Below are 17,684 nucleotides of genomic sequence, written 5' to 3'. Positions count from 1 at the left end.
ATTGTTTTTTTTTTCAACAATTTCAGATGAGATAATAAATGTGCTAATTATTATTTTTAAATTAAAAGATATAAATAACATTCAAAACGTTTTTCAGAATACAAAATTATTGATTACTTATTGCTTACAAAAATAATATTTAAGAAAAATAAATACTAGAACAAAAAAACCAATGCATATGTGGTACAAGAAAGGAATAAGAGATATGTAACTTGTCCCGTTCTTGAACTAGTTTACAACAGGGGATAAGTGCTTTTATCTTATACATAGTTCAATTCTATTAATCCCAGAGATTTCATATTTGCACCAGAAGGATATATTTTTAAACCTATATTTGTAGAAATATCATTTTTCAAAAAGACGGACATACATCCTTATTGCATGAGCGTGTCCAACTGAAATACGTGATATAGTGTTATTTGTTATTTTCAATGTGCTATTTTTGTTTCAGCCAAAATTATTAATTTAATTAAATTAATTACGTAATAAAAAATAGTCCTTAACTAATCCGTTTGGCAAAAAGATTTCTTTGATTAAGTTTTTATTTCACAGATGAAAAAATATCAATAAACAGGCAAAAACCTAAATTTATTCTACAAAATAAGGAAATTCTACAAATAAATAACTTGAGGCAATAGCTAATAACTAGAGATCGGAAATGTTAGGGCGGCTGCAACGTGGTGTGTCATTGTACATGTCTACCTCTGATCTGAAGCAGCGCATCGATCAATTTATTCGATACGTATCTAGCGACACCTTAATGCCTACCCTGTCGGCCACATTTTTTGCTGAGGGACATTGGCGGTGCATTTCATTGTTGTTTGTGCGTGTCTTAACATGTAATTATTTTTTATTATGAATAAATAGAATTAACAATCAGTACAGTGATTCGTGATAAATTAAATACATTTACTGTTTTAACAAAATATTGTGAAAATGCTCGCGCTTGAGCACAAAGATATAAAATTGTGTTTAAATATGTTCATACTTCCCGATGGTTCGTAAGTCATTAATCTAGTTGGCCATGCATACCGTCCTGACCGCCACAGTTTATTAGAAACTGTACCGTGGTACAACCGCCCCCGGTTTCCCCCACTTAAAGGCTACCTTGCACGGGAAATTATATTTATTTGTTTGATGTGCCGTTGAAGTTTTATCAAGGCGTAATCCGTTGGCGTCGTGGTATCTTATCAAATTTTTCCATTTGTCTCGCCCGAGCTTCGCAGTAAATCAGCGCGTAGTAAAAACGAGAACCCTACCCGCTAAATTGCATCTTAAAGCCGCCTACCCCATACGCGATCATCACCGAAAGCCACCCCGCGCTTTAAAAACGCCTCCGGGCCGAGCGTCTCTCAAAAGACCTGTTTCCAGGCTTTTTTATCTCGCTCAAATATTACTTACATAAAAGCACTCCAGCGCCAGATGAAGAACCCTTTCAGGGGCTTCTGAAAGGGGCTCTTTTACTAGTCGCGTCTGCACCGATCGATCTATGGGGTGACGTCAGCGAGTCGCGGCGGCGGAAACCCCTCGCTAGGAGGTCGGCCCGGGAGCATAGATGAGGGCTGGGAATGTGCACGTTGGAAATACGCATACAGGAACTACATGGAATTCCTAGATTTGAAATAAGTTCACTCACGAGTGAAACAATATGACCATTTCTTATTTATTTCTCTTTATAATCTGCTCTTTATTTCTAAATTATAAATTTGGCTTGGCAAAAGTGTGCACCAGATTTTTCCTAATTTTTCCCAGCACATTATTTCCTGGTTAGCCCGACTATGTTGATACGTTTCATCATTTGGCTTCATGGATGTAACAACCAGAAATAATTTCTGGATCAAATTAATGGAATACATCCAGACATCATGGAATTGGATACAGTTCCGTTCCTAGATGCCCTTATCGAGAGGAAACCGATTGCCACCTACAAGCATAGCTTCTATAGAAAGTCAACCCTTAGTGGGATTCCCAAAATCAAGAAAAATCAACAGCCTATCTATTATAGAGCTTTTCAGAAACTGCGATTATTAGGATCAGGGAACTTCAATCCATCACAATTTGGGATAAATGGATCGACTGTTTTATCTAACCTTAAAATTTAGACAATTCAGTGTTGTTAGCATGATAAACGACAATAAGCTTGCCCATTTTAATGAAAGTTGTAAAAACATATGCTTTGTTTTGTGTTAGATCGTAAAATAACGCAATAAAAATTTATGATTGGCTTTGACGTCAGACGATTTGTCCTTGTTCTGTTCGGAAACGGTTATCCATCATCAGGTACATTCTTAAAACCGAAAAATAGCTGCTAGTGAACCATCTGATCCCAGATCATAGTTTCTCCGAACCCCTTATATCTACAAATATTTAGTGATAAGGTGGACTACTTATTAAGAAAACACAATAAGACCATCTATAACACAAAGAAGAAACAGTGCCATCAGTTGACTAACAGTAATACTAAAACTTTGAAGAGAAAAGATTCTAAGTCATTGTACAGAAAAGCAATTAAACAGGCCAGCGACTTCAAACTATAGGTACACAGAAACACCGTGGACTAACCTACAATTTCAGAGGTAGATGGGAGAGGAATATGTCTATCAAGAAGGCCCAAACAAACGAGTCAGGAAATTGTTTAACCGTTGACATGTGCCAAGGAAGTTTACAAACTAAGTAATTATGCTATTTATTGACTATCTTATATTGTATTGATATACCACAGGCAATATACTTAGGAGCGGATGTTATAGTAAATATAAAAAAAATATTAATTTATGCGCGCTCTTCCTTATTCTCCACGATGTTAAATATAAAGCCATGAACAGTAAGGAAACGTGCAGATAAATTTCATATTTAAAAATACATTTTTGGAATAGGGATTCGTGGGATTCAGCAACAAATCGCCCATAAATCAACGTGCCAGGTTGCAAGATGACATTTAGGTACTTATAGTAACGCTAGTCATGGTCAAATCAAAGCAGAATAATGACTTCTTGATTTAGCTTTGACATAAAATACTATTAGTCTTGTAGCCAGGGGGGTCCCAATTGCCTCCTTTATTTAGATGGAATTACCCAAGCGTTTTTTGTGTATTTTGAGCTGCAGAACACGAATTTTTTGGGTAGAAGTTTGTCCGGACGTCGATAAGTTTTTTATTAACAAAACTTAAATTGTTAATGTTTCATTCAGTTTTCATCGTTTCATTGGTCTAGAAATGAAGAGTACGCGTGTATTAATTGCTTTAAACGCTTGTAAGAAGGCAACCGCTCTCTTACATAATTGGCAGCGCACCCTTCTGAACGCTTAATCGCTATTTGTTTATAGCTTCAAATAACAGTGGAAGAAACAAATTTTCACACTGAAATTACTCATAATTTGTAGTATTTAACGTGAACTTTCAAACGCTGTCATCAGAATTACAAAATACCTATTCAATCAAAAGTTATTAACAATTGAAAATCGCAAAAATTGCATTTTTCGAGTTTTTAACGGCGTTTATCTCGAAAACTATGCGTTTAACAAAAAAATTGCAAGAGACATTTTCTTCTTAAACTGGGTCAAAGAACAAGAAACTTTATTTTGCCAAAAACTAAGTTTTTGTTAATAAAAAACTTATCGACATCCGGGCAAACTTCTACCCAAAAAATTCGTGTTCTGCAGCTCAAAATACACAAAAAACACTTCTGTAACTACATCTAAATGAAGGAGGCAATTGGGACCCCCTGGCTACAGGACTATATATGTGGGAACGCAACTTTCGTCGATTTCTTTTGTTTCTTGTGGAATCGAGTCATGTACTTTTGACCCACATTTTTGGTAGTTCGCGAAACTTCAAACGCAAAGATTTTGTGGTAAAATGGCTCATCAATTCAGTACCAATATGTAGTTGTAGTATGAAATGTTAAAGGCACCACGGGTGTTACAGGACAACAAGGCTCTCGGATGAAGTGCACTGTCGACATTAACGTGTTACTATCCGCATAACACCCTAGGTAATCACTATAATATGAGATGAGTTTAAGGAATTCACTAACTGTGACAAATCTGGCTGCAACTGTCAGTAGAACAAATAAAAACAATTTAAATTGATTCACAAAATTCTGCCACGTTAGGTACAAGTCCAATCAGTTTAAAATTTTTAATAATACTTAGTAATTAGTAAGTAATCTTAATTTAAATAAACAAAGTATTTCCATACCCATTTCTATATTTTTGGCTTGGGTTTAACCTTCATTTGTTAAAAACAGTATCACTGATTTTAAACGAACACTCGGTATCGTAAAACAACCTACACACCATAAGCCTCGGACGTATGCAATCTAGCACCGCACTGTGGAATCAAGCGTGGGCGGGAAATTTCTCTCGCCCGGCCTCTGTGCAACTTCCTAAACAAATACCCGAATACCCCGATAACAATAACTGGCCAGGTCGTCCGGCTAATGGAATAATCGGGTGTTCGACCCACGTTTTAAGCTTTTAAGGGAGGGCTTGCCGGGTAGGGTGGATTAAGTGTATTCCCTATGAGTATGTCTAAAATCCTGATGGGACAGCGAAAAAAAAAGATTATAAGGGGTAACTTGTTGTTTTTGCTAATGTGTGCTTAAGCAGATGAGTAAATAGCTGTGAATTCTGATGTTCTGACTCTTCATGTTTAATAAAACATTTGTTACAAAGAAACAGCCCTGTCCAGAATAAAATAAAAGCCAATCTCTTTAAGACTGTGTGCATAATACTATATGGACTATTCCGAAAGCGATTTTTAAAGCGATCTTGGTGAATCAACGAAGGTTACTTTTAACAGACCAACAAAATTTCCTAAATCCACTTAACATCGTCTAGTCTGCTTTGTAAAAGCAGCCTTCACCATTCCCGTGAACGACTTATATTAATAATAATAAACACGTACGAATTTGATCCATTGATTGGTTGAACTTTTTGCAAACACTAAATGCAAAAGTAAATTTTTGTAAGCATTCGCGTGTAACTGCTCGCGATCGGTTTGCGAAATGTACGTGAGCTGATCGCGAGCAGAGCTTGTAACTACCTACCATCTGCTCGAGATATGTTTGCTGGTCGATACGCATCTTTCAACAGTCGATGGAAATTGTGGCGTGTTACAAGAGAACAAATATAAAGATGCTAATATGAGCATTTCGTAATCTTAACGTCAACATTTTGCTAACAGGACTACTACTAGGTGATAGCGAACTGTTCGCGAACGACTGTGTACTTACATGTAAACATATGCAGGAGCAGATGGTTCAGTGTAGACAATCACGAGTTTGATTTATATCTCCACGATATTCAATTATTTTCTTGAGTTTTAAGGCTACTAAACACTTTGGTTGTTATAATTCTTAAACTACCTAGTACAAATGGAAAAAGTATATTGTACATAGTATATAAAACGACTAGTTTACGGAAAACTTACCTTTAAATCTCGATGTACTATATTACGGTTGTGGCAGTATTCTACAGCAGACAAAATTTGCCAAAATTTAACTCTAGATTGGTCTTCAGTCATTCTACCATACCTGGCAATGTAATCTGAAAAATAAAACAAATCATTAGTTTAAATAGTTTATTTTATAATAATATCTTTCGGCATGGCAGAAATGCACGAAGTACAAAAGAAATCGAAAAATTATTAATACTGGAGTATTACATTTTCTAATCAGTGGTACTGTAGGTACGCCACTGACCTTTCCAATTGAATTACGTTATTACAGTCATTAAATTAAATTAGGAAACAATCGATACACTTGTATAGGAGATACAGCACTAGGTATAGGGGTTACAGTCAGAAAGTCAGTCAGTCTATTTTGTGTGGCGGAGATACAGGGTATCGGTGGCATATTTTTCTAAATAAAATAGTCACTGCTTTACGGTAACAATCATGATATTTTCGGATCCGTCTTTCTACAAATTACTACTCTCTTATATTTTTCGAAAAAAGCCTGATTTTCGAGTAAAACTTAAAAAACAAACTGAAAACCCACTGGATTTTTTTGTGGAGTGTTATTAAACGGCTGGTATACAGTGAACAAATTAATAGCAGTTAGAAGAAATGATATATAGTGCTTTTCATCAAATTCAAGCAGCAATAAATTTGGAACTTACGTTTTCGTTACTAAGAAGATGTCGCGCCTGTGTTTGTGGAAGTGAGGGTATTTTTGAGCATTTACTCAAATAAAATCATTAAAATTATGACTAATGTTATTATTATTAAATTCTGTATTCGATTATACCTATAACTGAATGATTAGTGTTTGCCACATTATTTAAGTAAAACTGTTTTCAGTACGTTTTTTAAGTTTTGCTCGAAAAGCAGGCTTTTTTCGAAACACAAGAGGAGTAGTAAGTTATAGAAAATTGAAAGACCAAAATGTCATGATTGTTACCGTAAAGCAGTAGCATACTATTTTATTTAGAAAATTATGCCACCGACACCCTCTATCTCCGCCACTGGAGCATCTAAATAGAAAAAGGCCTCAGATTTTTGACAATGTTTATATAAATACATGTGCCCAATTTTGTTTGTGAATCACCCTGTATATTTTGTCTATTGTGAATTAAAATATATTTTTATTTAGAAAAAAAGTAAAATTTACTAAAAATTAAACTGATTCCTGCTGCGATAACTTCGCACATTTGCGGAAATGTCATTATCTTCGCCTAAGATGACGCTGTCCATTTTTCGCCTTCAAGGAGCTGCCGGCGGCGCGAAACAGCTTCTAGTAGCGGCGGGAGGTCCAGGGTCGTGGTGATCCTCATTGTGCGTCGATGCCGCCACATCCAAGTCCCCCGGCGCGCCGCGTCCACTGGCAATGACGTCAGAGCGTCAAGGTCTCCCGGCGTGGGTGTTCCGACTACGGGGGACAGTGCCGTGCCGGGATTTAGGGATCTTATACGAATCTCTCTGGGTTACGGGTCTTAGAAACTCCGCTAGTATATGTATTATTAATTCCCCTTACGCCCGCTGTTTCTCTGATTGGATTCGTCGCTAATGCGAAAACACGGGGGTAGAAAATTCGCGCAAATAAGACGCCGGAAATGAGAGAAACGATTTACTTGGCAGTTTTTAATCAACTTATAACAAATGCCAGTTCTAAGTGTTGTAAAAAGGGACGATTAAGTGTTAACCCGTTCCTTAACTGTCTTTTATGTAAGAAAAACCAACACTTCGATTCTTGCCTTTTATTTGACTCAACTTCAGTTTTTTTTTATAATACGGCCCATTCCATGAAGCATAGTTTCTTTCTTCTTTCTTTTTTCCATAATCAGATATTATACACATTTTTATATAAAAAATGTTTGTACAGAAGAAAAATGATTTTTATTGAAAATGTACAAATATTATTTTCGAAAATAAATTTAAATAGATGCCTAATTTAAAAGAAATTTCAATACAAACACATAATAACGACATTTTACCTACAAATTAGCGACCAAATGGCAATTCAACAAAAAAAATAAACGTGCTACAGCTACTGATAAGTTTATATAAATGTTCAAGTGTTAACAAAATATTGTCTGTATTTACTTTTTTCTTCTTTATTTATTGGGTATGAACAAAATAAAAAAATAATGGAATATAGGCTTGTTTCAAATGGATCAGTTAAGGATTATTTTTATGAAAGTAGTTTCGCTCAACTAAAAATCTTACACTAAGAAAAGCAGACAAATACAAAATACACTACATATCGGGCACTTCCAAAAGTTATTTATGGTTCCAAAATCAGTCTCTTTCGTTTTCTGAATTGATAATGTTTGTTTTTAATTATTTTTGGAAATTTAAAGTTGTTTTTAGTCTGTTTCATAGTTAAAAATATTATATTATGTTTATTTTAAAGATAAATCAAATATAATTCAAAAACGTTTTGAAAAAAATCCTATCGGATGAAATCAAGACACAGGATATCAAAAATCTAGATATCTATATATCCTAGATAATAGTAAGTCAGTCAGTCTGCCAATTTTAATAGGGAAGATAACAATAATTGTATTTCAACTACTACGTACTAATACCTATGAATAATTGCATAAAACTATAAATTAAAAATCATTTTATTATTTCCCATTATTATTATGATTTTTCCAATCATAAGCCTAAACTCGTTTGAAATATTTTTCTGAAACGCATTCTAGGAATTCTAAAGTACGTTTGATACTTTGTGAAATAAAAGTAACATTTTGAAATACAAATGACTGATGTCAAACACAATTTACACATTCTAAATTATAACTGCTTATTTTGAAATATACTGGACGTTTTTTGAAATTAAACTTATTAAAACAAAAAAATGAAAATGTTACTTTTTGATATACATTTGGAAAAAGTGTAGTAGATAATAGAATGTCTAACCACATAAATTTAATTCCCTTCGACTTTTCCACGGACCATAATAGTTCCTGAATCCGATCCTAGATGATTTTGAACAGTATATTTAGCCCGCACGTATTTATTTGTTTACTCCATCCTTGTTGATTAAGAGTAAAGTATCAAGGGAATAGATACGAACGTCCCCAATAAATAAAACCTTCAGCTTCCACTTGAGTAGGTTTTCCTTGGATTCTTCCATGCCACTAGTTTTCCATGTATTCAACAAAAACCGAATATTTTCAATATACAAGGAGAAGGCAATCGATAAGACGTCGAATGTAGGTAGCACAAACAAATGCATGTCGTAAAAGGCTTCGACGTAATTGCTTTTATTAATAATATGAAAATAACAACAAATATTATTACGGGATACAGCCGTGGACCAAAAAAATGTTATAAAGTTACATGTTACAAAGCATAAGCAGTTTAGATCGGAAACTTTTTAATGCTCACAGCTGTACAAGAGTTTAGTGTTTAGTCGATTAAAAAAAAAGTAAAAAAGATTTCACTTCATTCGTCTAATTTATTGCAATATATTTATTTCAGTTATCAAAATTGTCAAGTAGTCTACATTTTTACTCTTAACATGATAGCGTAAATATTTTCGCAGATGGGCGCGGTTAATACGGAATCCAATACCTAATGGATAAATTTAAAATATCAGAATCTCCTTTGTGATCTGAAACTGGTGAGTGTTACATTTTAATCTTGATTTTTTTCATGATCGTTCAGATTTTTTACTCACACATTAATCATATGTCTACTTTTCATCATGTTATGGAAAAAACAAAGTACGAACCTGGAATGTACGATTTACTGTCGGACCTTAGAATAAAACATTCTGTTATGGTTATAGCATTTCATTTAAGCTTGAAAAAAAAATATAATTTTTACAGAACAGTAACCTTTTCTTATAAAACTTACCAAACTTCTAGGGGATGGGGGAGTTAACTGACTTTCATTGTTGTCCCCCCGCCCATGATACGCAACATGTTACTTTGACCCTAGTTATTTTGAAAGATATGCAAATAAAAATAATACAAGTTTTGCATACCATACCGAACCAACTTATTTTCTACGTCATGTAAATTTTTTTAAATACAAAAATGCGCCTAACTAATCTCTCTCAAAACGGTTGACAAATTATGTTCTTTATGATGTAGGTAGGTACGTGTATTTATAAATTTCGTACGGTTTGCGGATTGTGCCAAAACTAAGCACAGGTTTTTTATTTGTTTTCATTTTAGATCTAATAAAATCATCATTATTTGTCTTTGATATCTAATATATTTGGAAAACTAAAAATAGATTTAATTAGTCACATAGTTATAAAAATGAATATAGTTCTTATTCAGTAAGTGTTTACATGCTTTGTACATTGTTGAACCAAGTCTAGCCAATTGTATTTTTTTATTGTTTAACACTCGAAGTATGTCATTAGATCAATATCTTGAAGTTTATTTAAGAGATTTATTTTTAAGAAGATATGTGAGAACCTTGACACAATATCTCAGGTTATGAAGTAACCTTCAAGTCCATATCATTTACTTATACGTAAATTATTTTTTTGAGCCATAAGACCACCTGAGTTAGGTCAGGTTAGGTTAAGATCCCTAGATATTTATAGAAAACACGGAAGACATGAATAAACAAAACATTTGCCAACATTTTATAATCGAAATGTACTGGATTAGCAGAAATCTAGATTGTTAATGATATTTCATGCTCACTTATATTTGAAATAATTCTATATTATAAACAAAAAGAGAGCGTATTTCACTCAAATTTCGTATGAGATCTACTATCTATAATAACAAATTCCATGACGGAGTAAATCAATAGCCATGAACCTGCCTATACCTGCCAGATGTTAGAATTCATACCGAATAGCAATCTCCGAGAATTGGCGGAGCTAATATGAAGTGAGATCGAACGTCGACTGTACACTTTTATTCATCGCTTTTCGATAGTTTGAAGTGGTCCTTGCCTATTTAGAGGGAAATAAGGCCTGCGTATCCCCCACACGACAAGTCCTAAAAATCTAAAGTGAAATATGCTCAAGTATTAGAACATTTCAGTAGAAAATGGTTCAATAGGGAGCCTATCTGTATGTACTTATAATCTTAGGGCATTAAAAAAAAGAACAACAGAACAGACAGTACATAAAGAAATGTACAATAAAAAAAACAGTAAAAGATCTCTCGTTCTAGTAGAAGGTTTCTTGATGACTTGCAATATTCATTTCGAAGTAATAAATTTGCATTTTGAATTTTTATATCTTAAAATTAATAAAAGCCATGAACTCAGCATTTATGCTATCCGTTTCCATCTGCCGCAGGTAGCGGATTCTTATAAAAATTACGACACTATATCAAAAAACAAAGCAACAATATTCTGGTTTTTTTAAGTATGTGTTAGTTGTGCTTAATTTAGGATTTAGGATTAATAGGAATTTCGCATTAAAAAAATGTATCAATGTCAGCAACGTAATATCAATATCAATATTCTACTGACGTTATTTATATTCTACTCCAAAACAAAACAATACTTCGAATGTAGCTGAATACCTAGAGCGATTTGGTTTTTCCAACTGCGAATTCTAAATGAATTTTTTGTCTATTCAAATTGATAAAGATTAATAAAATAATTCTTCCATTCTACTTGTTCATTAAATTAAAATATATCTAAATATCCTGTTGTTTGTTTCTTTTTCTTTTAATGTTTTATGTTGTATTATTTTCGCAAACTCAATTTATTTATTTTAAATAATTATTGCATATTATTTTATACGAAATTCGATCTTTTCGCAAAAATAAATCGTCCGAAACGAATACACCTCCAAACTAGCAATTTTTTCCAATATATTCAGTCCCACTCGCTATATTCGTGTCATTATTTTTATTAGTTATTAGTGCCGGGTAAATATTGTGTCACGTACGTTGCCGCTGGACGCAATCCCGCCTTACTTGCGTCAGTATCGATTTATAATATCGGCAAATCATAATCATAAGGTTGAGGAGCGTTAAGAAATTTAAGCGCTGTTCGGAACAGATGCATGACGTGAAGTTATTAAATTGTTTGCGTCCGTCACCGGTTACAATCGGTTGCAAGGGTCCACCCACGCAGATTGTGACCTTTCCTTAATAAGCGCTTTTCCCTTGAAAATGCCGGGATCGAGGTTTTCACTAATGGCCTATCAAGTCATCGGAGAATGTTATTTTTGAATACGACTAATATTCCGCCTTGGATTATTTTTCAGGTTGTTCAAGTTTAGTCGTAGAAACAAAATCCTTGATATTATGTTTCTAGTAATTTAATATATTTATGTGCAAATGCGGGTAAGAAGGGTACAAACAAAATTTGGAATAAGTTAGATATTATTATGTGTATTATTGAAGAAACTTTCTAGGTTGTACATATTTTTGTTGCCAGTTATTTTTCTTGTATCCAGTGGCGGTTGGTGGGGGAGGCTCTGGAGCTTCGTAGCTCGCCTCTACATCTGCAAAATGTTTACAGCGGTGGTCATGGTTACCGCCGCGAAGCATTAAAAGACGGAGCGCATATTTACCATACAATTTGGGCTGTTTACCGCTTTTTTTTTAATAAGCGTAATTTGTTCAGGTATGTCGTAAAATTTTTTGAAAAAATTGTAAAATTTAAATTGGTTGTAGCACTTGCAATGCTATCTATTGAAAAATATCAATGGTGTGAGAAATACCAAACTTTAATTGAAAAATTTACTTCAGACAAAAGCAGAATAGACTCACTATAAAAAATAATGTTGCGTACGTTTTCCGGATATTTCAATAGTAATTCCTAATTATATTTTTTTTTTCAATATTTTGTACCTAAATTTCGCCCTCCTTGATATGAAAGTGAAAGCTACCACTGCTTGTATCCTTTTTCCGAATAAATTGAATTGTAATATTCACAGTTTATAAGAAATTTGAATTATAATTAGAGTAAAAGAAGGGAAATGCGACATTCTTATTTCATGGTTAAGCTGACAGATGATGTCGTTTAAGAAATTTCGATTTGCTCTGGAGCCTTCGCTGACAGATTAGAGAGTTGGGTGGCCATATTTTTTTATAAAAGAGAAAGGAAGATAACGCCATAAATCCAATTTAAAGTTGTTATAGCTGTTTTCAATTAAGATCTGCTGCTTTAATTAACGATAATGACATATTCAATTAAAATTTTCCGTATAATACCGTTTTTTAGTCATAAATCATGGATAGCCATGTTATGTTGGCATATTACATATAGTCCGTACGATATTTGTTGAGATAGAATCCCAAGAAAAAAATAAGCGAATACAGTTCTGTTATCTGAGCTACTGTAACAATTTACTAGGACAGGGCATGCCTTGAAATTGTTTTTCTACCTCGGGTATCGAATGCGGTTACTTCCGCAGGGGTCTTCTTGGAGTTCTATCTCAAACAATATCGTAAGGACTTGTATTTCAATTGACTTACCGAATATTTCTCCTTGGCTAGCATATTCCGACACTAAGTAGATCATATTCTTTGTCTCCATCACCTATAACAAAAAGAACGTAAATTAATTGAAAAGTATGTTAAAGCCTCTCCATAAGTGGCGTCAAAAACTGTGTTTCGATGACTGTTAAAGCTGTAATATCAAATCGAAATTTGAAACTGACCAATTACTCATCAATTTCGAAGTGTTCTATAAAAATATTTTCATATAAACCGCTTGAATAATAGTTATAAGGGTGAAAATTTCACTCTTATTTTGTAGCCAACCAAATGACGTTATTTTGAAACTTTACCATGGCAACGAAAAAATATCTGAAAATTTTTCTCTTGATAGATACCCTTTTGGCATTAGGGTTTATTTAATTCATTTTTTGTATTTTGCCATAGATGGAAATAAAGAAAACAATAGAGAAATTAACAGTAATTAATTATAATTATTAGTAACATACAGTAAAAACACAGTTATTATAAATTGTAGATTGATTTGTGTCAATGGTTTGCACCTTGTGTTATCTTCTGTTATATTTTGGTCATAATTAAACTTACTGGAATTAGGTTTCTCATGGTTTCAATCATTTCCTTATGATGCTCCACATCCAAATGCAAGTAAGGCTTGATTGTCTGTTACTATTAGCTATTCTGCTGTGGAGTTCCACAATGTTTTAATTACACTTTCTTTACAATTTTCACAATTTTTCCTGTTCATATTGAAAACATAATCTTCCAAAATGTTTGTTAATTGTTCTACAGTCAAAGATTCGTCTGTTCTATTATGTCTTTTCACAGCAGAATCCGACTTTTCTATAGGCTTGTTTTAGATTAGGTGTTATTTTTAGATATTTCATTTTGAAATTTTTCGAATTACTTATTGATCTTCTCTTCACAATAATTAGGCTATTGACTATGTACTTTAGATAGGAACTACAACGTAACAGAAATTTTATTGTTTGATATGTTCAATTGACCCTAAAAAATGATAAAACCGCAGAGTACTACCTTTTAAAGGGGTGCGTTTTTGAGAATGAAGTAAATAGGTGGTATTTTCAGTTTTTTGACGCATTTTTTCGTTTTTTTTTACTCGTTTTTTGGGAATATTTTTGTTAAAAATACATTTTTTTGACTTCAAAAGGTCTCATTTCGATTGGAAATTCAATTTGCTACAACTTTTCTGATGACAACTATAGTGAAAAAATGCATAGTTTTCGAGTAGGTAAAACTCAAAAACATTAAAATACCACCTTTTACTTCGTTCTCAAAAACGCACCCCTTTAAAAGGTAGCACTCCGCGGTTTTATAATTTTTTAGGATCAATTGAACATATCAAACAATAAAATTTCTGTTACGTTGTAGTTCCTTTGTACCCACTTTTTTTGACATAGTCAATAGCCTAAATTTCAAAGAATGTTAACTTTGACTAAACAGTTAACGTCCAACCAATAACAAATCAGTACGGTTGGCTTTCTTTACATTTTGACTTTAAAATAAGTGAAAATATAATTTATAATAATAATTACTATTATTGCTACTATTATTTTAGTTACTGTCCGTTGAAGTTTAATCATGGACAGCCGAGATGCGTATCAACCTTATAGGTCGACGCCTCGACAAAAATCTATTTTGAGGGTTACTAAGCAGGCTCTCTTAACTGAATATACTGAGTCAATTTGGATAAAAACCCTCGGGAAAACGTCACCCGCACCGTCATTTGTCTCCTAGGAAAAATATCACCGCCGGTCGCGGCTTAGGGTGAATCGTGGTAGCCAACAAGAGTCTATTTTGGGGACGCAATGTAAGATCCAGCTGGGAACGAGAGAAGTAGATTAAATCAAGCGCGGGTGGGATTTAAGCATAAAACAAAAGCGTTTAACTCGACGCGTGTTTCGCTAATCAAATTACGACCGACTGGAGAAGATGAACATCGATTAAATATAATCCAGTTTAAGTAACAACTTATTACGGAAAAAATATTAAAAATTTACACAATTGTAGCAATGTTGTTTGTATAGAACTAATTATAATGCGTCATAATACACACTGTATATAATTTCACTGCAATTATGTTAAATATATTCACTCTCTATTTGGCTGTAAAATTTTATATACAGGGTGTTTCTAAAATAAGTGTGTGTTCATTCGAAGGGGTAAAATAAATTTTGTTAGACAACCTGTGACCTAGTGTCATGTATTCCAGAAAATGAACCAAGAATTATTACGCGAAATTTGGGTCGACTCCGTATCGCTCCACTTAATCAACTGTTTATAATGTAGTAACTAGGTCAAGTTCAGTGTGGTTATTTCCACGGCATTTGCCTGCTCTCGCCGATTGTTTTATTTCAAAATGCCTTTAGCATCCAAAATAATTTCCATATTAAACGCATGAACGATATAATGCTTACATAAAATTCAAAATTCATTGTTTCAAGTCAAATCACAGCACTTGAGAATTTGCTACTCGTGCAAATTTGCTTATAATGGATTATTATAAAGCATTTTTTCCGTGTTCTATTTTTTGTTTCTTTTTCAAATTGCACAGGCCGAAAACCATAAAATGTACACGTTCGTAACTGAAATAAAAACACTCCACAGTCATCAATTTGCTTTTTAAAACATTGCCGATTGCGAAAAACGTTCAGCTGCGAACTTTATGACCGATGTCCGCAACAAAAAGGCTCGAGGTAATATATTTTTAATTATTTGACCAACCGTTTGAACCTCGCAATTTTGTGTAAAGCTGTGAAAGCGCTCTGTACCCAGACGACGTTTATTGATTGCCCAAACATGCAGCAATAATTGTCTAATGCCCCTTTACCAGTGTCGAAAAACGATTGCAATCGCTATAAACGGAGAAGAAATTAGTTTTTGTGTTCCGACCGTTTAAAACATCGATTACTATATACAGAGTATTCATTTAAAACTAAACATAACACCTCACATCGAAAGAGATTGTGTTGCGGCTCAAAAAAATTTTTCGACAAGAAAAACACTGGAGAGTGGTACATGAAAGGTTGCTCAGATTTTAATAGTCTTTTACATTTCAAAGTTTCCGTCATCTTTTTTTTCGCAAGAGCAATGCTATTTGTACTTAGAATTGCTGTACAAAATAGTCTTTACAAAACTTTACATACCTATGGAAATCGATTCTATTAGAAAAAATAGCAATACAAATTCATATGAAATTTTGCTCACTTTATATTTTCTAAACGCTAGCTTACAACTTTATTGTTAGACATACACTATATCCTTTTTTACATTTTATATATTTAAAAAATATGCATATTTTTCTTGGTATATTTTGCATATGCATATTTTGTGTCCAAATCGGGAGCTGTCATGTAAGTATATATGTCATTATGTACCTAATTTTCTCGACTGTGTCAGCAGCAGGAGACAATAGATCATATCCAGCCGACAACAGTCCAGAATGGCCAAAACAACCCAGTTATAATCCGGTTAGTGCAATTGTGTGTGAAATAAAAGTGCAGTTTTAAATGCTGCTCCAGTCAGTCCCAGCGATTTTTAAAGGATCATTTAAGGAAAATTATTATTTAATCGGTCGATGCTTGTTAATCGTGTTTGAAAAGAGAAGAACGGAGGCGAGAAATTAACATAAAAGTAACAACGTCCATTAGAAAGATCACTGTTTAAACAGACCAATTAAATTTGAACTGTTTTCATAGGCTTAGTAGATGTTAGGGCGTCCGATACAGTAAATTCGGAAACTTTGTTTAAGTCTTGAAGTAATCCTAACGAAATAAGTACTCAAAATTGGAGAGTATCGAAAACATGTCGAAATATGATGAAAACCTTAGTAGAGTTTTTGTCAGTGGCGGCCCCTAGGGGAGATACGGCCACTTGAAGGGGTAATATTGAGTAGGTAATCTAATCAGTAATTGACATCTCTGTTAAGTGTCATAAATAGTAATTTTCTCATGTCACAATTTGATACAGTTATTTTCAGCAGGAATTTTTGAGCACGTAATAAATAATTATTGAAATGGATTTTACTAGAAAACGACTCATGCTATTAAAATCTAACAAGAGTACCTTTTTTGTGCAAAATATGATAAATTTTCATAATTTCTCTTCAGGAAGCAGAAAGTATTGCGTACAAAAATATATTATGCCGGTTATTAAGCATATAAATAGAACTACAAAATCAAAATTTCGCAATTTAATGTTAAACCGTTTTGAAGTTATGCAATAAAAACTGTTTCCTGAGTTACCCCTTCAAGGGGTTGAATCTCCCCGGCGGCCCCGCCACTGACAAAAACTCTACCAAGGTTTTCATTATATTTCGACATGTTTTACATTGTCTCCAATTTTGAGTACTTATTTTGTTAACACCTTATATATCCTAAAATTTCGAAGACATTTATATTGTACTTTATTAGTCTGAGAAAGTCGAGTTCACATATGTGGACTTTCTAGGTATTCCACAATTTACATTAAAACGTACAAAATAGTATCTTTTTCCTTTAATATTTTGTAATATCGACCTTACCAAAACCACATCCCTTTAAACGTTCTGGTCAACCTACAATTCTAGATAAGAAAAAACTGCCACATGTAGAAAGATAACATTGGTTCGGTTTCATCGTATTGTTTTTTACTTTAGACGCAGGATACTTTGGTAATATTATATATTTTTGCTCAGATTACGACAAACCCTACCAGATAATTAATATTTGGGCCATTTGATGATATTTTTAATGTAATATTCTTGAGAATGTAAGTACATAAACTGAAAATATCTGAGAAAATTGTAACTGTAACCCCTACACTGCCTTTATCAGCGAAAAGAGAAT

The 17,684-nt window shown here is 33.4% G+C and overlaps 1 protein-coding gene across 2 annotated transcripts in view; it reads right to left on the bottom strand.

The window, feature by feature from the left end:
• Window positions 1-17,684, bottom strand: part of LOC108903257 (serine/threonine-protein kinase SIK2) — a 71,468-nt gene that overhangs the window by 22,182 nt on the left and 31,602 nt on the right. For both annotated transcript variants that reach the window (XM_018705361.2, XM_018705362.2), the window contains exons 3-4: window positions 12,859-12,922; window positions 5,432-5,547 (exon numbers count right to left, since the gene is read on the bottom strand). In XM_018705361.2, coding sequence (XP_018560877.1) covers window positions 5,432-5,547; window positions 12,859-12,922 — 180 coding nt within the window. The remainder of the gene's footprint in view (window positions 1-5,431; window positions 5,548-12,858; window positions 12,923-17,684) is intronic.

This window comes from Anoplophora glabripennis, unplaced genomic scaffold (genome assembly GCF_000390285.2).
Source record: "Anoplophora glabripennis isolate ALB-LARVAE unplaced genomic scaffold, Agla_2.0 scaffold40, whole genome shotgun sequence".
Taxonomy (NCBI): domain Eukaryota; kingdom Metazoa; phylum Arthropoda; class Insecta; order Coleoptera; family Cerambycidae; genus Anoplophora; species Anoplophora glabripennis.
Note: the sequence above shows the minus strand (reverse complement) of the source record. Positions and strands in the feature narration are given on the sequence as shown.